This window comes from Kuraishia capsulata, genomic scaffold (genome assembly GCF_000576695.1).
Source record: "Kuraishia capsulata CBS 1993 genomic scaffold, Kuraishia_capsulata_scaffold_1, whole genome shotgun sequence".
In the NCBI taxonomy this organism is placed as follows: domain Eukaryota; kingdom Fungi; phylum Ascomycota; class Pichiomycetes; order Pichiales; family Pichiaceae; genus Kuraishia; species Kuraishia capsulata.
In genome coordinates this window covers 1,903,452-1,922,944 of record NW_019172950.1, presented here as the reverse complement: position 1 = coordinate 1,922,944, position 19,493 = coordinate 1,903,452, and the positions used below count along the sequence as shown (strand labels likewise).

The window sequence follows — 19,493 nt, the reverse complement described above, 5'->3', positions numbered from 1 at the left end:
CATTTACTATACAAATGCGGAAGGTGACTTGCCGTAAGCGGCAGCGCGATGCATGATCACCATAGCAACGGGAGTCAACTTCCTCGTCGAGGGATTTGTAAACATAAACAACTAGATCGGGGCCAAGACCTCCAAAACTGGAGGATTTTTTCTGACTCCCCGTTGGCAACAATTCTCATCACCTTTCCTTCTACTCTTCCTAACAAAGTTGCCCACGAATTTGTCAACGTCCTTGAAAACCTCACTTTAGTCATTCCTTTATACTTCAGGTGAACCGCGCTACTCAGTTGTCTTCCTTTGCAAATTAGCATATACCCAGAGTCTCTAGAAGCATCGATTCAACCCCTGAAAACAAACACCCATACCAGCCGTGCCAATCAACATCGACAACAACACCAATGAGATTCTCCAACGTTTTAGTTCCAATGGTGATGCTGGCTACTCTTGCCAGAGCCGAGGATACAACTATCATCACCAGCACTGTCACGGTTACCGAGACTCTGTTGACGCCTTCAGAGAGTTCTGCCTTGGCTGAGTCAATCGCCTCCGTGTCCTCTGCTTCTGTCGCTTCTGTTTCTTCTGTTTCTGTTGCTTCCATTAAGTCTGTTTCTTCTGCTTCCGCTGCTTCTGCTAAGTCTGTTTCTTCTGCTTCTTCTGCTTCTTCTGCTTCTGCTGCTTCTGCTGCTTCTGCCGAGTCTGCCTCCGCTGCCTCTGCTGCCTCTGCTTCGTCTGCTTCGTCTGCTTCTGTTGCTTCTGTTGCTTCCATTTCGAAGGCTTCAGCAGCAGCTGCTTCGTCGATCTCGAAGGCCTCAGTTGCCTCGGTTTCTTCCGCTTCCGCTGCTTCTGTGGCTTCCGTGAGCAGTTTGTCTGCTGCAAACGGACTGTTGGCTATTGCCTACGATTCCACCAACAGAACATCCACAGTGTCGTCTACGACTACCCACCATAACAAGACAACACACCTTTCCACCATCACCTCCACCCTCAGCAACCACACAACGCTGCACAACACGACGACGCTGATAACCAAGACCACATCTAAGAAGTCTTCGTCTTCCGTTGTGCCTACCACCGACTCCTCTTCCGCTTCTGCCTCCGCCTCGACTGCAGCTTCCTCTTCCTCCTCGGGCGAGGGAAACAAGTTCCAGGTGTCTGGTCTCACTTTGGGAGTTGCTGGTATGATCGTGGCAGCGTTGCTGTGAGGACTGACGCGAATATCTGATGAAAGCTTTCGGCTCAAACCGGGATCGCAACATTGCGTTTCTGCCAGTTCGTCCCGCTTTTGGCTTTTTTGCTATTTTCTCTCTTTTCCAAGTTCCTTTGTTCCTTCGACCGACCTTTTAGACCGTTGCTTCTCTTTCCTTGGCAACGGGATGTATTTATATACCATTCTTAACGGACAATAAGTTTAAACGTTTAGTAGACCGATCAAGATAAATGGCATTGCCCAGCATAAAGTCTTTGTTCCCTTTGAGCTGACTTGCTTATAATTCACAGGTTTGGTGGATGTCGGATAAACAAATCTGCCGGTAAAATGAATGCTGCGTCTTCAATTTTCCGGACAGAAAATCATGAATGCCTCTGTTTCCAGTTCTTCTACATTTTTGATACCTCAATTACTTTTATGGCATACTATAAACTCACCTCTTCGCCACTTGAACGTCTATAACAACAGAGTACAATGCGTTTCTAAATCCCTCGCCTTTTCTGATCCATCTTCCAAGCTTGTGCTCCTTAGAAAGCGTGGCTATGAGCTTTAGCCTGCCCTGTTCTAGTTTCTTGGCTTCAGCAACGTCGATAGAGGTCACTACACCTCTGGCATTGTTCAACTCAGCGAGCAATGCAAATCCTCTTAAATCTTCGCTCAGCTTCCATACCTTGATGGTTCCATTCCAAGATCCTGTGAAAAATACGTCCGAGAATGGGATCGCGTGAATTGCGGTGATCCAGTAAGGTTGGCTCTTTGGTACCTGGAGCTCAGACGCTTCAACATCGGCCTCTCCTGAAGCACGCGAAGCAGGAAGAGTAGGTTCGAGCCCATGCGCCTGGCGCTCGATCCAGATGGGCTTCTTCTTGCCCGTAGACCAAAGAGCGATGTTGCCGTTATCGGAGCCCGTGACAAAATGAGAATCATCGATCATGGAGACACAATCGATGCTTCCCTCTGCGAAGAACTTAGACTCATCAAACGCAAGTTTCCTTCTGCGGAAATCGTTTTGGACCTTCTCCAGAGAGTCACCTCCCCTAAACGTGAGTCTTGTCTCATCGGCAATCTTCCATAACATGGCAGTCTTATCTCTGGACCCTACGGTCACACATCTCTCCTGCCCCAAAGCAGCAATGTCAATCACGCAATCCTGATGACCATACAAAGTCTCCAGCTGGGCCATCTGGCCAACACTGTAAGTTCTGATCTTGAGGTCTGAGCATGCTGCGTACAATTGGTCTGTGTTCCGCCTGAACGCCAGACCCATGACTTCTCCTCTCTTCACATTGGTCACCAAGGCCCTCAATGGAGCCAGACTTTCCGTACTCCATATTATAATTCTGCGGTCCTTTCCTCCAGTGGCCACGTACTTCCCATCAGGACTAGCTGCTACCGAAAAAATTTCGTCACAGTGCCCGTTTTCACTATGCTCTTTGGAAACCTCTGCAAACCGGGCTCCTCCTTTGGTGTACTTTACCTTCCTTGGCTTCTTCTGGAAACCGGAAATATCCCATTTCGTCAGTTCCATGTCTTTACTTACTGTGTATGCATTTGGGTATCTCACCGAGAGCCCGTTCAGCCCAATGTTCTGGACCCTGGTGATCTGAGGGGCCGATTCAAACAGCATATGTTCTCCAATGAACCGGTAAACGTAACCCTTCTCTTCCGCCACGTCTGTCTTGAGCCTTGAGGCAATGATGTCCTCATCTATGTCTTTGGCATCGAAGTCGTATTCACCGGCTTCGTTCTGCAAATTTTCCAGATATTGCTTGGCCAGTCTTCGCCTTTTGTCTGCGGCAGACTCGTTGAGGTCTTCCTCTTCGCTACTTGCACTGTCAGCTTCAAATTCAGTCTCCGAGTTCAAATCAACATCTCCGCTCTCGCTGCCACTACTGTCTGTGATTTCGTCGTCATCTTCGTCTTGTCTTCTAGAAACTGCTGGGGCCTTGTTCTTATGTTGATCCATAACCCTTGATTTACCGTTCCTGGAATGCGAACGGGTATCTGTCTTCGGGTCTCTCTTCCTCTTCTTGGATGCCGAAGCAAAAAACGGATCAGACATTTTTGTAAGACTCGAATTGGTTGCCACTGCGTTGCTTCCAACTATCTCAAGCCTCACAGCGTTGTCTCAAGGCTAAGAAAAAATTCAAATTTTTTTGAAATAAATTCGGCCACACACTAAAATGGTTGGCACACTAAAATATGGATGCACGATGGAGACGCGAACCAAAGGAACGCGTTCTGGCACAACGTAGAACAGTTCAACAAGACCTTTTCAAGTACAAAAAATGGTCCAGGGAGCGAAATTGGACGTATTCAGCCTTGGTGGAAAGACGTGGGCCGAGCACAGCTCGTCTGGAGACACGTTGATCGTGGCCGGTAATTCTGGCTTGGCCAAGATCTTCAACACACGCACTCCGGAGGACGAGCCTACAGTGATTGACATTCCTGACCGATTCTCGTCGTTTGTTGTTGGTCCAAAAGATAATGTTTTTGTGGTTACATCGAATTCTGGAGAGGCCGAATATTTTTCCTTGACAGAGCCCATTGAATCCAAAGGCAAGCTTGTCAGATCAGAGCTGCCCTTGAGAGATGCCTGTTTCACACATAGCGGTAAGAGTGTGCTGATCGGTGGAGATGATGGTGAGCTGATCCTGGTAGACCTGGAATCAGAGCCTATGACGTCTAAGAAGTTTCCGGCTGGAGATCAGGTGGTTAGTCTCTCTTACAACAAGGTCTTTGAGCTGGCAGCGGTAACACTATTCGGTGGAAAGGTGAGGATCTTTTCTTTGACCTCCTCGGAGCCACAGGCTGTTGCCAGTCTTCAGATGTATCTGCCTACTCATAATGCCTTTTACGACGAAGAAAAAGAGGATTCTAGGTGTTTGAGATGTGCTTGGAGTCCGGATGGTGATTACCTAGCGGTCCCCAGCGCCTCTGGAGAACTCAGAATATTTGACCGTGGCGAATACGAGGAGCCAAGCTTGACCTTGACGTTCAAATCTGACGTCATTTCATACGATTGGTCTCCCAATGGTAGATACATAGCTGCTGTTAGTTCTGACAAGTTGCTGAGCATCTACGAGGTAACCTCTCAGAAGGTTGTCAACTCTTCAGCTTTGCAACAGACCATTACTAATGTTTCGTGGCGCAAAAATGGTACATCTTATGATGTTGTACTGGGAAGTTTGGCAGGCCAGATCGTCAAATACGAGAAGGTGGTTGACCAGACCCCTGCTGAAGTCTCCAGTAAGAGAGATGCAGCCTCCTTATTCGTAGATGACGAAGCGTCTGACGACGACGAGGGCAATTCTGACGAGGAAGAAGAAGAAGAAGAAGAAGTTAGACAGAAGGGTTCTTCAAGAACATCGCCTGGTATCGACGACTCGGGCTACGGTCTAGGTGACGATTTCATCATTGATGACGACAACGCGGGCTACGTTTCCGAGAAGAGAGATCACGACGATTTGTTTGGAGAAGGTCCCAGGAAAGCCCGCAAAGTGTCTGGAAGAGACCCTACCGTCCGTTCGGTATCAGAACATACTCCCGCATACAAGATCGTCCCCTATTCATGTGGTGAAACTACCTGGAACAACAGCAAACGGTACCTGACAATGAACTCGGTGGGATACACTTGGTCGGTGAAACAGGACGAAGACAGCACTATCACGGTCTCGTTTTTTGACAGAGGATCTCACAAGGAGTACTATTTCAAGGATACCTTTGGCTATGATGTAGCCTCTATGGACGACAATGCTGTCCTGCTTGGTGTTAGCGGGAAAGACTCCAAATCTTCCCCAAAGTCCAGGATCTTTTTTAGATCGCACGAGCGGCCAGATGAATCCTGGGAAAGAGTGATAAACACTGCGAAGGGCGAAATCTTGACGTCCGTGGCATTGAGCTCCAATTCCATCGTGGTGTGTACTTCCTTTGGCTATATCCGAAGATTCACTCTACAAGGCTTGCTGGAGTCCATTGAGAAGGCCAAACCGGTGGTTGCGTGTGTGACTAGCGATAGATATGTGTTCACAGTCAGTTTAAGTGGACCATACCAGTTCTCCTACAGCTTGCAGGATCTGGATGGAAAATTCCTACAAAGAGATGCCGGGTTGCCCTTACACATACCATCTGAGCTGCAGGAGGGCCGTCATATTCTCAAAGGACTGTTCTTCAGTAATGATGGTGACCCATGTCTGGTGGGTCAAGACGACATGCTGCTCGTTCTCTCGAGATGGAGAGAACCTTTGCAGGCCCGGTGGATGCCTATATTGGACACTCAGTTGGGTCTTGAAAAGATGGCCTCTGGTACTAATTTGAGATGCTGGCCCTTGGGTCTTTTCAAGGATCAGTTTGCCTTCATCATCGTCAAGGGCTCGTACTACCCAAGTTTCCCACTCACAATCCCCTCAGAGCTTGAAATCAAAATTCCTGTACATTCATCACACGAAGAAGACGACGAGCAACGTGCTGAGGAAGAGCTTGCCAGATCAAGAACCATGGGAGAGCTTTTGAACGATGCTATTGCAAGCGAGGAACTTGAAGGAGAGGAGGCCACCGACAGGCTACGTGAATACTCACTGTTGTTTGACAAGTCTCTCTTGAAACTGTTCGCTACCGCCTGTACCGAACAGAACTCACTCAAGGCCATCTCCTTGGCAGTTCATCTCAGAGACGACAAAGCGCTGGCTGCTGCTGGTCGGATTGCCGAGAGACTGGAGTTGACGGCATTGGCTAATAAGGTCAACAAGATCCGGGAATCGCGTCTGGAATTTGATTAAACTGTATGTCTTATACAACAGAATATGTAATGTACACTTAATTTGCAGTTTGGGCTTTTTCAGCGTCTTCTGCCACCCTTCTTGCCCTTCTTACCATCCTTGGGCTTGCTAGATAGTCTCTCTATCTCAGCTTTAGAGATAACCAATCCGTTTCTGGTACTTCTACCAATGGTGTTGATCTTCAGACCTCTGTCTCTCATTTTGGTGACCCTCGATTTGTTAAGGCCCAAACGGTCTGAAGCGGACGTCACACCTCTTCCGTTATCGAGACTTCTGAGTTCGCCCTTACGAGTCCTCGAAAGAACGATACCAGCCTCTTTAGCCTCCTTCTCGTATTTTTCAGTTTTGAGTGTTCTTGCTTTGATCATTCCTTTCCTCATGGCCATTGGCATCTTCTCCAAATTCCTGGCTTTCAAAGTCCCGTTTTTGGCTGAGATCTCTTTCATTCTTTCGTCCAATGTTCGTATTCTGGCATTGCCTATGGGACCATCAGAGTCTAAGGTTTTCAGTGTGAGTTCGGCTCCAGAATGATGACTTTTGGGCACAGAGCTCAGTATATGTGATTCGGATAGCAATCTCTGCAAAGCCAGGTCATTTTTCAGGTTCTCTTCGTCTTCGGGTTCTGCTCTGTTTCTGCCCTTAGGTTTAGGAGGCTCTTTTCTCACTTCGTTCAACTTTAGCGCCTTGCCCGATTTTAGCAGTTTTTTCTCCAGACTGGATTGCTCCGCTGGTTTTTCTGAATATTTATCAACAAATTTCACAACCACGGGACCCGTCATTGTTGGTATGCAAATATGATTGACTAAGCTTGATATAGAGGCAGGCTTGAAATTTTTTTGGAGGGCATCGCTGATAGCTCTGCTCTCTCACGTTGCCCCATGGCAGTTGAGTACGTCTTTCATTGTCTTTCTCTCTTTCTTTGACTGAAGGATTAAATTATAGAGAATGACAAAGTACGTTGGGTGCATTGATATTCACGGTGGTCAGGTGAAACAAATAGTGGGCGGAACTTTGGAGAAAGATGACAGAGAAGAGGATGTATCGCAGTCGCTGGCTACCAACTTCGTTAGTGAAAAACCCTCATCATACTACGCCCAGTTGTACAAAGACAACAATGTCACGAGCACACATGTGATAAAGCTTGGATCGCTCGAGACAAATGACGAGGCAGCAAGAGAGGCTCTTAGGACTTGGCCAAACCACATGCAGATTGGAGGAGGCATCAACGATACCAACGCTGCTGAATGGATCGCATTAGGGGCCTCGAAGGTGATTATAACATCGTGGCTATTTCCGCAGGGAGAATTTAGTCTACAGAGACTACAGAAGATCAGCGGACAGATAGGCAAGGATAGACTGGTTGTGGACTTGAGTTGTCGCAAGAGAATAGAAGGTGGAAAAGTGGAATGGGTGGTAGCTATGAACAAATGGCAGACTCTAACCAGCACTGTCTTGAACAGAAGTCTTTTCGATCTCTTGGAGCAGTATTGCTCGGAGTTTTTAGTTCATGCCGCCGATGTTGAGGGATTGTGTCAGGGTATAGACCAGGATCTCGTGAAGAAGCTGAGTGAATGGACTGATTTCCCCATGACATATGCCGGAGGAGCCAAAAGTTTGGAGGATCTGAGATTGGTGGACAATTTGAGTAATGGCAAAGTGGATCTAACTTTTGGAAGTGCTTTGGACATTTTTGGTGGCAATCTAGTTAAGTTTGAAGACTGTTGCGAATGGAACAGATTGAGGAAGTAGAGTTATAGGTCATGAAATGGAAAGCTCGTTCAAATCGTCAATTCACCGTAAAATATATATCTGCAAACATCGTAAGGACTCAACTGGCGGTTAATCAAATCGTCAAAATCACTATGTGCCAAAATAGTAATGCTCTTCAATACACCTTGCGCTTGGTGTAGAGTCCAAAACTGGAGAATATCCATACACCAGCGTTCCTACCGCTTTGGATGCATCTAAACAGCCATGGCTTCATTGCCAACAAGATGCACGCCCAAGCAAATCCCTGTACAAACGGCATGAGTAACTGGTCTTTCACGATGGTATATATCACTATTCCTGGAGTAATCACAGGCAAAGGATGTTGCTCGCCTGCAGACTTCTCTCTCACAGTCTGACCATTTACCCTTAACGCGTTGGTTGTGAGAGCTCGCCTGAACCCCTGTTCAAAGCGCATATCTGGAATTTGTATCTTCTCCATGATCAAAACTGTGTCTCGTGGTAGAAAATAAGCTCACAAGATTGACAGGATTCGGGTATCAACTCAAGCCTACTACATTCTAAGCTATCCCATGCACGACTTAAAACAATCTGCTCACACACGACATCTCACCTTCAGGCATCGTCGAATTTTGAGGACCGGATAACTAATCATCTGCTTCAACAGAACGACTATTCCTCCATCGTGGCTCGAACTATCATATATCCTTCAACTCAAGATGTCTGAGGAGACCCAAGTTACGATAAGGAAGGCTGGAAGAGATGAGGTTGATTTCATTTTAAGTGGAGTTGATCTTTCTCTGGCCAACTCATTGAGGAGAACAATGTTGGCTGAGGTGCCCACCTTGGCGGTGGACTTGGTAGAGATCAAGATCAACACATCTGTTTTGTCGGACGAGTTCTTGTCGCATAGGCTGGGACTGGTTCCCTTGGAGAGCGAGGAAATCGATAAGCTCAAGTACACCAGGGACTGCACGTGTGAGGAGTACTGCGATCAGTGTTCTGTTGTGCTGGAATTGAAGGCGCGATGCGACAGCGATCAAACCATGAACGTATACTCAACAGCGTTAGTTCCAACTAATGGAGCTACTGGTTTGTCTCTTGGCCAACCTGTTATCAGAGAGGTTGACAGAAACGGTATCCTGCTTTGTAAGCTGAAGCGCTACCAGGAACTGGATATCAGATGCATTGCCAAGAAGGGCATTGCCAAGGAGCACGCAAAGTGGTCGCCTTGTTCTGCAATTGGTTTTGAGTACGACCCTTGGAACAAGCTCAAGCACACCGACCTATGGTACGAAGAAGACGTCGAGGCCGAATGGCCAGCCAGTTCAAACCGTGACTGGGAAGAGCCCCCGGTGCCGGATGCAAAGTTCGATTACGCGGCTAAGCCGGACAAGTTCTACTTCAACGTGGAAACTGTTGGTTCGCTGAAGCCAAACGAGGTGGTGAACAAGGGCATAATCGAGCTTCAAAACAAGATTGCCAACATTGTAATGGAACTCCGCCAGTTCGACAGATCCAGAAATGGCCAGGCAAATGGAAGTGGAGCGGAGACCAATTATGGCGGGGAGACCAACTATGGAACCGCCTATGCTGCCAATACGGACTATGGCAATGGCACAGGCGGGTTGACGAACTATGGTAATGGCAGTGCCACCCCATGGTAATAGAGCGGCAAAGGCCTCATGCTCGTGTGTACTATATATAAAAGCCAAAAAGGTAAAAAACCAGACTATTATCTGATTGATATCGACTCTCTGAGCTCTGACGCTTTTCCCGTTTTCTATCTGTCATTTATCAGACGGGTATCCAACCCCCCTCCAAAGTGCCGGTCTTCTCATCTCTGAAGAATGGCTGGCGTTCATATTCAAACCGCTTAAATCACCAATAGTTTGAAAATGACTGATTTTATTGGGAAGACGATTGCTCTGATATCGCAGAAAGATATTCGGTAAGTGGCAGTTTGATTGAGGCTGAGGACCCTTTGCGTACTGGAAGCCATCACTAACGCAATTCAGTTATGTGGGTATTTTGGAAGACATAGATGGCAACGAAAGCACAATTTCTCTCAAAGATGTGAGAGTCTTTGGAACCGAGGGAAGAGTGACTGATCCTTCCAGAATCGTGTTCCCATCCACTGAAATCTACACTAAGATCATGTTGCGTGGACCAGACGTAAAGGACCTCAGCATTTTGGAACAGAGCATTGATCAGGTGAGACCTGAACCGGTTCCAGCTCCACCAAATTTCAACGGGTATCCTGGGATTCCGCCTGTGGGTCCAGGGGCTCCAATTCAGGGCCAGCCACAGCCACAAGCACAGCAGCCTCCTGCCCAACAGAAGCCAACACCAGCACCAAAACCTGCGCCGGTACCAGCTCAAAAGCCCGAGTCCAAGTCAGAGTCCAGACAAGAAACCAAACCAGCACCACCAGCTTCAGCAGCTCCAGTTCCTGCTCCAAACGTGCAAAAACCTAGAGTTCAAAAACCTCAAGAGAACAAACAGACGGTGGATTTGAAACAGGATTTTGATTTCGAGTCCAGCAACGCCAAATTCACCAAAGAGGTTGACGTCGAGGACGATGACACTGGATTTTACAATAAGAAGTCCTCTTTCTTCGACACGATCTCCTCTTCCACCAAGCCAGGCAGTGGTGAGGGAATGAGGTGGTCCGAAGAGAAGAGCCTCAACTTCGACACTTTCGGCCAGAGCGAGGTCTCGAGAGGAAGAGGTAGAGGTAGAGGACGTGGTAGAGGAAGAGGTGGAAGAGGAAGAAGAGGTGGCTTTAGAGGCAGTGACAGGCAACCTGAGTGGGCTTAAATGAAGCGCAAGACGTTCACGATATAGTCCATTGATATGTTGTAAGGTATAATATTTGAGAAGCAGATGATTTCAATTCAAGTTTAATTGCACTTTTCACAGAACTCTTTCTCAATATCCCGTACAGTAACATTGTGTCTATTTTTCAGGAATATATAGTAGACAAATCCTCTTGGGCTGGTGATAGTGCTGGACCCAATTGGACCTGCTAGCTTGAACTCCGGAGACAAGCACAACACTTATTCTGTGCTAGTCTTGTCCAGTCTGCAATTTCCACACATCTTTCGGCATCCTCATGACTTCTTTACGACCATTTCAGGCGACAGATCTATTTGATTTGAACCCCGTTAATCTGGATTGCCTGACGGAAAACTTCCAGCTCCAGTTCTACCTCTCCTACCTCACGAACTGGCCGTCCCTATTTTTCAAATCAGTCGCCCCCAACGAAGATGTGGAGGGCTACATGATGGGAAAGACAGAGGGAACAGGTAAGGAATGGCATACCCATATAACGGCGGTGACCGTGAATCCGTCGTATCGTCGTATAGGACTAGCATCACAACTATGCCAACATCTACAGATATCCACCGAACAGGAACAGCCTTACAACTCGTATTTCATTGATCTGTTCGTGCGAGTAACCAACAAATTGGCCATCACGTTATACGAGAAACTAGGATATTCCATCTATAGAAGGGTGATAGGCTACTACGGGTCTGGGAGTGCAGATCGTGATAAACCAGATGACGGGGTCGATGCATTTGATATGAGAAAGTCTTTGAAAAGAGATAAGTTCAACGAGAGCGTTAGGACAGACGGCGATAAGTGCTACGTCCTGCCGCACGAAGTTGCTTTCTAGCTGTGATAATTTTGAACAATGAAAGGAACAGAAGCTCAATCTGGTCCTTGAACATGAAGAGCAGGCCTTGAACCAACACTCCTTTCAGCAGTTGAGGTCTGAGTCCCTTCCAAAGCCCAGCAAAACCTTCGGTCTTCCACAAATATACCAGAATGCCCTGAAACGTGTCTGGCCTTTCGGATTCCTCCTCTTCTAAGGATTTATGTTTTTGAAGCATGGCCTTCGACACGATCAGTGGTTGAGTGATGAGCGTCGCAATCACCTTGCTCAGTACCCCAAGGAGGAAAGATTCTTGAGGCTTCAGGTAGGCGCGGTCCTTGTAAAAAATGCTCTTCAAGTTTTCAAAAGACCCATAGGTAATAGATGGATTCAAAGTCAGCACCAATGACACCTTTAAACCCTTCCATAGCCCCGTTATACCACTTCTCGACACTATGGACTCTGCCACCTCGTAGGCGCTCTGCGTGTCCTTGGAGGATTGCGTTTGCTGCTCAGTAGTGATAACCGAAAGAGGCGTAACCAGCAGTTGAGATAATGCAGCAGCAACAACGCCCATTGCAAGTTCATCAAATACCTTAACGTCTGTGCTTTTGGAAAATTTCTGGTACGATCGTTTCACCAGGTTGTACATGTAAAAGTACGAGTAGCTGGTTACCGCAGTCGACAGCAACGAAGAGTTGATACCTTTGTACCAGCCCTTGACGCCTTCCCTTTTGTATATTTGTCTCAAGGCATCTTTGGAGTCGGCATATTTCTCCTTTGGAGACTGTGTTTGTATTACGGCTTTCACGAGATCCAGTGGGTAAACGGCTGCATTGGAGAGAATAGCAGAGCAACACCCAAAAAGTGCCTTCTCACTGGGAGAAAGTTGTCGAGACATAAAGCTTTGAAAGGAGCTTTAATCGGAGAACAACTAATTCAAAAGCAAGTATCGAATCGACTTAAATATATAATCAGCGGATAACTATATTTATATCCTCATTTGAAAATTCCACGTATGCAATGGCCGGCTCGGATAAGCAGGCCCTCCCCACCCCCTCATCCCGCCTACATATCTAACGTCATATCATATGCCAGCTTGGTTCCTCGGTTATAATTCATCGTGCCTAATTAACGAAATATTACTACTCTTCTATCGACGGCTCCACTCGTGACTAATATCTCTGGATTAATATCGTCCGAACCCACAAAGCTTGATTTTATTCTTCCTTCGTGGGTATCCTCCTCCTTTACAATCTCCCCAGACTTGAGGTCCATTCCCCGGATTTTACCATCATCTCCCACAATCCACAGGCCCTGGTTGGGAACGGGCCGTTTGAGGATTTGGGCCGAGGAATATTTATCTTGGGGAGAGAAACTGTTGAGATTGGAAACGATAATGTCTCGCAGCATCGGAACGCTTGACGTGAACAATTGTTCAGTGGACGTGGGCAGACCGGGTGCTTCCTCTAAAAGGGTGTCCAGGTTGGGTAGGATGATGGTGATGATTCTCATGAAAGGAACGTGATTCGTAGCAATTGAAAGTAAATGGTTATCCCCCTCTTGAAACTGAACCATTGACATCGGCTGGAACGAATGGTTCGAGAATTCGGAGTCATTTAATGGCAGTTTCGCCAGCTCCACTATTCTCTCCTGCTCTATTAAAATCAACGATAACGTAGATGTCTCCAACCTTCCTACTGCAACAAAAGCGCTCTCTTTGAACCAAAAACATTCTAAGCATGATGCGTTGGTCATCAATTTGTATTCTCCAATATGGGTGAGCTTAGTGGACGGGCCTATCTCGATTTTGGTTACCTTCACTTTGAAGTCCCAGCCAATAGAACAGATGTAGCCCGATTTTTCATCTATTGGCAGATATTTGGCATCAGATATAAGCCTGGCATGTAACACCAACTCCTGTAGAACAGTAAACATGTTGTTTTCAAATTTGTTCACAAACACAGTACCGTTCATTCCAAAGGTCAACACCACATCACTTTCGGGAATTCCAATAGCCAGTTTGATGTTAGAAGTGCCATGGTGCTTTGCCACGGAGAAAATAACCTCTTCGGAATTCAGATCCACCAGAAAAAGAGATTTTTCACTATTTATGAACACTCCGAGATTGGATTCGCCAAATTTCCAATAAGAGGAGTTGATTATAAGAGACTTGTTGTTTCCAGCAATATGCAGTATAGATCTATTCTTGGGAACGACAGGTGTCCAATTTGACAGCTTCAAGTTGCTCCTCTTGATTAATGCCAGTTGCTGCGGTGTATATACACGCTCAAAATTGTCATCACTTGAGTACTTCTCCTTCAACCTCAAAAAGTCAACACGATCAGTCACAATGCTCACCAGGTTCTCGTCCAGCTTGGACACATTGTGCAGTAGAGGCCTGTTAGTCTCCTGCTCGAACGTCTCCACCGTCCGGATAAGTCCCTTAGATCGGAGATAGTCTGCAACCAGCAAATTGATGTGCGTTTCAAGCGAATCAGACATGTTGAGCGATCTTGGGACTTCTTCCAACTAGCATGCGGAGCATGGATAATCAAGACCGCTTTCTTATCGGTAAAGGTCGTGCCAAAAGTATTACGTAAGATATTACATAATCCCAATTTGACCCAAAAAGGAATCCTTTAATCACGTGCTTAAATCCAGGGCTGTAACCCTTATATGCCTTTTCAGAGCTCGCATTAATGTTAGTAGTGTACCGGAAACCAAAAGAAGACCTGGAAAACTCCTTCAACTCATTACAACTTCAATCTCTGTACCAAGTTCTCAAACCACTTTACAACCAAACAACATACAACCATGGGTCAAGGTAAACCAAGAGGTCTTAACTCTGCTAGAAAGTTGAGAGTTCACCGTCGTAACAACAGATGGGCTGATCAGGCTTACAAGTCCAGACTGTTGGGAACTGCTTTCAAGTCGTCTCCATTCGGTGGATCTTCTCACGCCAAGGGAATCGTTTTGGAAAAGATTGGTATTGAATCCAAGCAACCAAACTCCGCTATCAGAAAGTGTGTCAGAGTCCAATTGATCAAGAACGGTAAGAAGGTTACTGCTTTCGTTCCAAACGATGGTTGTTTGAACTTTGTCGATGAGAACGACGAAGTCTTGCTTGCCGGTTTCGGTAGAAGAGGTAAGGCTAAGGGAGATATCCCAGGTGTTAGATTCAAGGTTGTCAAAGTTTCCGGTGTCTCTTTGTTGGCTTTGTGGAAGGAAAAGAAGGAAAAGCCAAGATCATAAGCATCTTGTCTGTCATGTTATAATTTTTCGATCAAAGATAATACAAGAAAAACACTTCTATTAGGACGAAAGCAAGTAGAGCAACAATGGTCAGTTCAAATGTCTAACTGATCATTTTACAATAAAACTGTAGGTAACATTTAGGACTGATTTGGTTTGGTTACATTGCTATACTTAGTCCAACCCATTCCCCTGGATGGATACACCACCCTTCTTAGTGGTTCCCCTTCTATGCGTCAACAGATTCATTCTCGAATTTATATTCTTGAATTTGCCCTCTCTGGAAGAATTGACAGCCTCTTTTCTTCTCTGTATCACGTCGTTGTTCATCTTAGGCGCAATAGTGTAGGCAGATGTTCTGGCAGCAGGTGCAGCCGCTCTGTTTCTCCGGGCAGCACTCTCCTCATACAACGATTTGCGACCATCCAATACTTTCTTGGTCTTCTCAGCAGAAGGGATGGCGTTGATGAACTTGGTGTAGTCAAACTCTGCCGACGCCACATTCTTGTCTTTGTAGTTATCTGATCTCCCCATGATTGGTCTGGTCCAGTCTCCAATCATCTTCTCAGCAGCTCTCTTCAAAGAGGGATCAACCTTCTTTGATTTCTGATAGAACAGCACTACTTTTCCAAGACCGCTTTCTCTGAGGTGGATCGTCTTGATGGGCAGCTGCTGCACTGCCTGGAACATGCTTTTCTGGATCTCGTAAGCTGGTAACGATCCATCTGGAAGAGGTTCCAGCCATAGCCTCACAGATTCCAACATATTGTTGTCCAAAATCGAGTCTGATAGATTCGCACGCATCAGCGTATCACGCACCTGCGGTAGAAGTAGTAATTTTTCCGTGGAAGGCTTACCAGCCTTGACATTCTCACTATCGTTATAAGCTGCCTCTCTCATTAGGATCTTCAGATGAGCAATTGCTTCATCCTGCATCTGCTCCAAATCCACCTCTCCCGCTCTGCGCTTGCTGGGTTTCTTCGTTATGGATTTGGCGAATCTCTCCTCGAACTCACGTCTCTTCCTCACACCTTCGTCTTCCTCTTCGATTGTAGGAATATCATCCGCCACTGGCTCAGCTGCTACGTCCTTTCTTCTCTTCTTGAGCTTCTTGGACCCCTCCGAGTCTTTGGCAGAGTCATCTTCGGCTCTTTTATGCTTTCCTATCAAGTCGATATCGAACTCTGGTGCTTCATAGTTGTCTTCATCCACATCGGATAGATCAGACAGATCAGATTCGTTTTGATGATCCGACAACTCGGGAGTACTTGCTCTTTCTTCTTCTGACATAGTAGATGATTGGATGCCTCTACGCGTGAACTACAGAATACACTGATGACTAGAATACGAGATACAACATCTACAGACGACTTGCTCGCCCTTCTCAATTTTTGGACCGTCACACTACCATAGCATTTTTTCGGATCTCGACTTGCTTCGGCTATTCAACGGTTGGTCTCATTTACCACATCTAACCCTGCACATAATCAAGAAAAATGGATCCATTTGGTCAAGGTGCTCCTTCCGAGGAGGAAATGAAGCTTCAACAAAAGGCTAGCGAAGAGGTCATCAGAAACGCCGTTGTTGTTGGTGCTGCCCTCTGGTTGAGTAAGTCTTGCCATTCAGAGTACCTTTGGTCAAGAACAGAATACTAACATTTCTTTCTAGTTCCAACCCTCATTCATGCTGTGAAGAAGGCCTTATGAGAAGCTCGAGGAGATGAAGTGAGCTCCAATTATGAATGAAAAAGTGGGGCCCTTTCCAATTTGTACATATATACATATCAATGTGAATGTGGTTTCGAAATATTTTATGACGTTGGTCTTCCAATCCTGAATATGTCTCTTGCCTTTATGGCTCCTTTAACGTGGACCATACGCTGGCGTGGTTTGTGAATTTTACGACTTGACAGCTCTTTGACCCATTCGTTCTGCATGACAAAATGCCAATCTCCCTGGGCCATCTTGGAGTTGAGCTCATTGGGGAACATCCCCAGAAACACACGGTGGAAGAGCTGGCCATTGGAGTCCATGAGTCCGACAATGCAACCTTTTTTCTCAGAGTAGAGCCACGATTTGCCGTTTTGCCAAATCATGATTTGGCACTGGTTGGTGTTGTAGCGTTTCGAGCTGGTGGGATTCAGTTTATATTCGTTGAATTTGATGATGGGAGAAGCGTCCGAAGGGTCTCTAAGAGGTGATACACTTGTGACAGGTCGGATTCCAATGCTTTGTGGCGGGATTCTTGGACGCCTGTAGCGGAACTGAGAGTTGGTTCTTGGACGCCTGTAACGCAGGTGAGTGGTGACTTGTGGTGTCTCTTGCGGTGCTCGCAGTTCTTCCTGTGGTGCTTCTTGCGTTACCTCTTGCGTCTGCGAAGGTCCTGGTTCCCTCTCAACCTCTTGCGGCTGATCCTCCCGATCATCACTGTAGTACTCAAGCACCTCCTCTGTGACAGAATTCCGTCCAGCTAATGAAGTATAGTTGACAGGATGCTCCCCAACAAATGGAGCCTCTGGGCTTTCTTCTATTAGCGGGGTTGTTTCGCTGGGTTCGAAGGGATTTTCACTCATGGACACAACTTAACCTCTAAGTAGAATAAACCAGTAATCTTCCACACATATTATACATCATTAATCGTAAATGTGACCTCGTCAGGCGAACATCCGTTGTTATGTTCTGCTCCATGCACGAGGCGTTAAAGTTCCCCAAACACAAAGGATGCAAACATCCTCGGAAATTTTCCACTCTGGAACCTTAATTAATTCAGGATTTGTCCCATTTGGGAAGATTTTTCAGGTCTGCCTCGTCTTTGTCGGAATACATCGCCAGCAATTCTTCCTCGTGGTCGATCTCTGGTTGTTTGTTTGGCATGTCCTTGTTTGAGAGTCCCAGAGACTCCAATTGTTTATCTGTCAGCCTTTTTAGGAATTTCTCGTTATAAGTCTCTTCAAGAGCCATATCTCCGTTTGAGATAATCAAATGTAACTTCTCAAACTGTCCTATCCTTTTCTTGGTCTCGCTGATCAGGAATGGTAGGGAGTCCCTCAGTGGCTCCAACTCCCTGTGCTCACCAGCTTTTTTCTGAAAGTACATCATTATCAGCTTGTAGCCTTTCAATTTGGCTTGTAATTGAGATATCTCGTGAAGTTGCCTGCTCATAAGCTTTTTCAATTCCGAAAGAAATTGCGTCTGTATTGTCAAAGCTCTGATTTTCTGATTCACCGTGGAAAAATTCTCACCCACTGGTTTTATATCCTCGTGATGCTCCAATCTCATCCATCCACCGTCCACTAGATCCTTCGGTATGCTGAAAATGTTTCTCAACACATACAGCTCGAACAGATCAAAATTTCGATCTACTGCAGCTGTAAGCAGGGTCTCCATTGCTCCTGATCCGTGCTGTATTCGACTCATAATGTCTGTCTGAGATGGATCAGTCATTATTATATCATCATCCTCCTGCTCCTCTTGTTTCTTCTCTTCCTTAGCCTTCAAATATGTCTCCATTGCATTCACGCATTTGTACACTATCTCGTTAACTGCATTGATCACGTCGTCAATAACCGACAACGCAGAGTAATCCAAATGCTCTGTGATGATGGATTCGGCTGCCTCATCACTCATGGTGCCAACGATCAGCAAAATACAAAAGGTCTTTGAAAAAATAATGGAGAGATGCTATTCTGCGCTGCTTGTCTTGTTTACTTTTACATACACATGAGGTATGCTGATTCGATAGTTGAGTTTCGGACGACCAGAAATTCAAATCTCAAGTCAACCCCGGACTATCTAATCAGAGTCTTCTTCCTCGGAGCTGTCCTCTTCCGCAGCGGCTATGACATCTTCGCTTGCATTAACTATTATCTCACTGACCTCTGCCTCCAGTTCGGGCTCTTGGAATGGAACGTTCACAAGAGATGTGTTCTGAGTGGATGCGGCTGTAGCCTCCACTGGTAAAGTGTCTCTGTCGACCTTGACAAGACTACCTTCCACAGAAATCACTCTCCCAGCTCTATTAACCGACTTAATTGTGAACTTTATCTTTCCCTCGATCGACAGCCCGTTGCCGTCCTTCCACTGGCCTTGGGACCTCACCCGTGGCCTCTGCTCGGCGGACTCCTCCTCTTCAGCACCTTCTTCTGCCTCTTCATATTCCTCTTCCGGGCTGAATTCAAATGTCCAATCTGTGGGTATCGAGTTTCTCTTTATGGTCGCGTTGAAAGTGTCGTGAATCAGCAGACCGATGTGCGACTGGGTCTGCATGTAGCTCCAGCCCTCGACAACGTCGCCCACCGAAGGGCTCCATATCAAGAATTCAACGGATATCCACAAAAAAGTGAAGGGTGACTCTGCCGATATCTTGGCCAAGATCTCCTCCTTGTTGGAGCCTTGTTTTAGTATCTTCACTTTGGAGTAACCCAAGATCACACCGTTCAGGCTGGAGGAATATGTCATGATCATTGGGTCTAAATGCTGCGAGCGAATACCATTGACAGGATCCAAAAGATACTGAGGTGCTAATGAGACGTAAAGCCTGGCAATGGAACGGTTGAAGCACTTGGTAGTTCCTTTGACAGATGTGGCCGAGTCCAGCCGTCTCTTCTTTGAGGAGCTGTCACCAGCAGTGAAAGTATCGTTTGTTCTTTTCCTAGAGTCTATCACTGACATACTGTGGTATTGTGGTCACAAAATCCTGCAGAAAAGTCGCACTCTATACAGTAAAGAAACAACGGTTTGGTGTGCTTGAGAGTTTTAGACAAGCCCTAAAAAAAATTTCAGAGACGATGCTTAATGAGGTAGTGCGATGAATAGCTAATACATAATTCTTATCAGAAGGTATTCGTTTGGTGGCATATATCTCTGCA

At 46.3% G+C, this 19,493-nt stretch overlaps 15 protein-coding genes across 15 annotated transcripts; 6 read left to right on the top strand and 9 right to left on the bottom strand.

The window, feature by feature from the left end:
- Positions 1–398: 398 nt before the first annotated feature.
- KUCA_T00001044001 (uncharacterized protein) lies at positions 399–1,202 on the top strand (the record flags this gene model as incomplete). Its single annotated transcript, XM_022605644.1, has 1 exon — positions 399–1,202. The coding sequence occupies one exon, from the start codon at positions 399–401 to the stop codon at positions 1,200–1,202; it is 804 nt and encodes a 267-aa protein (XP_022457092.1).
- A 438-nt stretch (positions 1,203–1,640) lies between these two features.
- Positions 1,641–3,269, bottom strand: KUCA_T00001043001 (uncharacterized protein; the record flags this gene model as incomplete). The annotated part of the gene is made up of 1 exon (XM_022605643.1): positions 1,641–3,269. One exon carries the CDS (start codon positions 3,267–3,269, stop codon positions 1,641–1,643), a length of 1,629 nt encoding a protein of 542 aa, XP_022457091.1.
- Positions 3,270–3,495: 226 nt separating this feature from the next.
- KUCA_T00001042001 (uncharacterized protein) lies at positions 3,496–5,985 on the top strand (the record flags this gene model as incomplete). The annotated part of the gene is made up of 1 exon (XM_022605642.1): positions 3,496–5,985. One exon carries the CDS (start codon positions 3,496–3,498, stop codon positions 5,983–5,985), a length of 2,490 nt encoding a protein of 829 aa, XP_022457090.1.
- A 59-nt stretch (positions 5,986–6,044) lies between these two features.
- KUCA_T00001041001 (uncharacterized protein) lies at positions 6,045–6,764 on the bottom strand (the record flags this gene model as incomplete). Its single annotated transcript, XM_022605641.1, has 1 exon — positions 6,045–6,764. One exon carries the CDS (start codon positions 6,762–6,764, stop codon positions 6,045–6,047), a length of 720 nt encoding a protein of 239 aa, XP_022457089.1.
- A 166-nt stretch (positions 6,765–6,930) lies between these two features.
- Positions 6,931–7,734, top strand: KUCA_T00001040001 (uncharacterized protein; the record flags this gene model as incomplete). Its single annotated transcript, XM_022605639.1, has 1 exon — positions 6,931–7,734. One exon carries the CDS (start codon positions 6,931–6,933, stop codon positions 7,732–7,734), a length of 804 nt encoding a protein of 267 aa, XP_022457088.1.
- A 136-nt stretch (positions 7,735–7,870) lies between these two features.
- Positions 7,871–8,194, bottom strand: KUCA_T00001039001 (uncharacterized protein; the record flags this gene model as incomplete). Its single annotated transcript, XM_022605638.1, has 1 exon — positions 7,871–8,194. One exon carries the CDS (start codon positions 8,192–8,194, stop codon positions 7,871–7,873), a length of 324 nt encoding a protein of 107 aa, XP_022457087.1.
- Positions 8,195–8,432: 238 nt separating this feature from the next.
- Positions 8,433–9,380, top strand: KUCA_T00001038001 (uncharacterized protein; the record flags this gene model as incomplete). Its single annotated transcript, XM_022605637.1, has 1 exon — positions 8,433–9,380. The coding sequence occupies one exon, from the start codon at positions 8,433–8,435 to the stop codon at positions 9,378–9,380; it is 948 nt and encodes a 315-aa protein (XP_022457086.1).
- Positions 9,381–9,611: 231 nt separating this feature from the next.
- KUCA_T00001037001 (uncharacterized protein) lies at positions 9,612–10,533 on the top strand (the record flags this gene model as incomplete). The annotated part of the gene is made up of 2 exons (XM_022605636.1): positions 9,612–9,664; positions 9,732–10,533. 2 exons carry the CDS (start codon positions 9,612–9,614, stop codon positions 10,531–10,533), a joined length of 855 nt encoding a protein of 284 aa, XP_022457085.1.
- An 806-nt stretch (positions 10,534–11,339) lies between these two features.
- On the bottom strand, positions 11,340–12,272 carry KUCA_T00001036001 (uncharacterized protein; the record flags this gene model as incomplete). The annotated part of the gene is made up of 1 exon (XM_022605635.1): positions 11,340–12,272. One exon carries the CDS (start codon positions 12,270–12,272, stop codon positions 11,340–11,342), a length of 933 nt encoding a protein of 310 aa, XP_022457084.1.
- Positions 12,273–12,502: 230 nt separating this feature from the next.
- KUCA_T00001035001 (uncharacterized protein) lies at positions 12,503–13,876 on the bottom strand (the record flags this gene model as incomplete). The annotated part of the gene is made up of 1 exon (XM_022605634.1): positions 12,503–13,876. The coding sequence occupies one exon, from the start codon at positions 13,874–13,876 to the stop codon at positions 12,503–12,505; it is 1,374 nt and encodes a 457-aa protein (XP_022457083.1).
- Positions 13,877–14,188: 312 nt separating this feature from the next.
- On the top strand, positions 14,189–14,626 carry KUCA_T00001034001 (uncharacterized protein; the record flags this gene model as incomplete). Its single annotated transcript, XM_022605633.1, has 1 exon — positions 14,189–14,626. One exon carries the CDS (start codon positions 14,189–14,191, stop codon positions 14,624–14,626), a length of 438 nt encoding a protein of 145 aa, XP_022457082.1.
- Positions 14,627–14,800: 174 nt separating this feature from the next.
- On the bottom strand, positions 14,801–15,916 carry KUCA_T00001033001 (uncharacterized protein; the record flags this gene model as incomplete). Its single annotated transcript, XM_022605632.1, has 1 exon — positions 14,801–15,916. The coding sequence occupies one exon, from the start codon at positions 15,914–15,916 to the stop codon at positions 14,801–14,803; it is 1,116 nt and encodes a 371-aa protein (XP_022457081.1).
- Positions 15,917–16,436: 520 nt separating this feature from the next.
- Positions 16,437–17,198, bottom strand: KUCA_T00001032001 (uncharacterized protein; the record flags this gene model as incomplete). The annotated part of the gene is made up of 1 exon (XM_022605631.1): positions 16,437–17,198. The coding sequence occupies one exon, from the start codon at positions 17,196–17,198 to the stop codon at positions 16,437–16,439; it is 762 nt and encodes a 253-aa protein (XP_022457080.1).
- A 193-nt stretch (positions 17,199–17,391) lies between these two features.
- Positions 17,392–18,252, bottom strand: KUCA_T00001031001 (uncharacterized protein; the record flags this gene model as incomplete). Its single annotated transcript, XM_022605630.1, has 1 exon — positions 17,392–18,252. The coding sequence occupies one exon, from the start codon at positions 18,250–18,252 to the stop codon at positions 17,392–17,394; it is 861 nt and encodes a 286-aa protein (XP_022457079.1).
- Positions 18,253–18,417: 165 nt separating this feature from the next.
- KUCA_T00001030001 (uncharacterized protein) lies at positions 18,418–19,296 on the bottom strand (the record flags this gene model as incomplete). The annotated part of the gene is made up of 1 exon (XM_022605628.1): positions 18,418–19,296. The coding sequence occupies one exon, from the start codon at positions 19,294–19,296 to the stop codon at positions 18,418–18,420; it is 879 nt and encodes a 292-aa protein (XP_022457078.1).
- Positions 19,297–19,493: the final 197 nt, after the last annotated feature.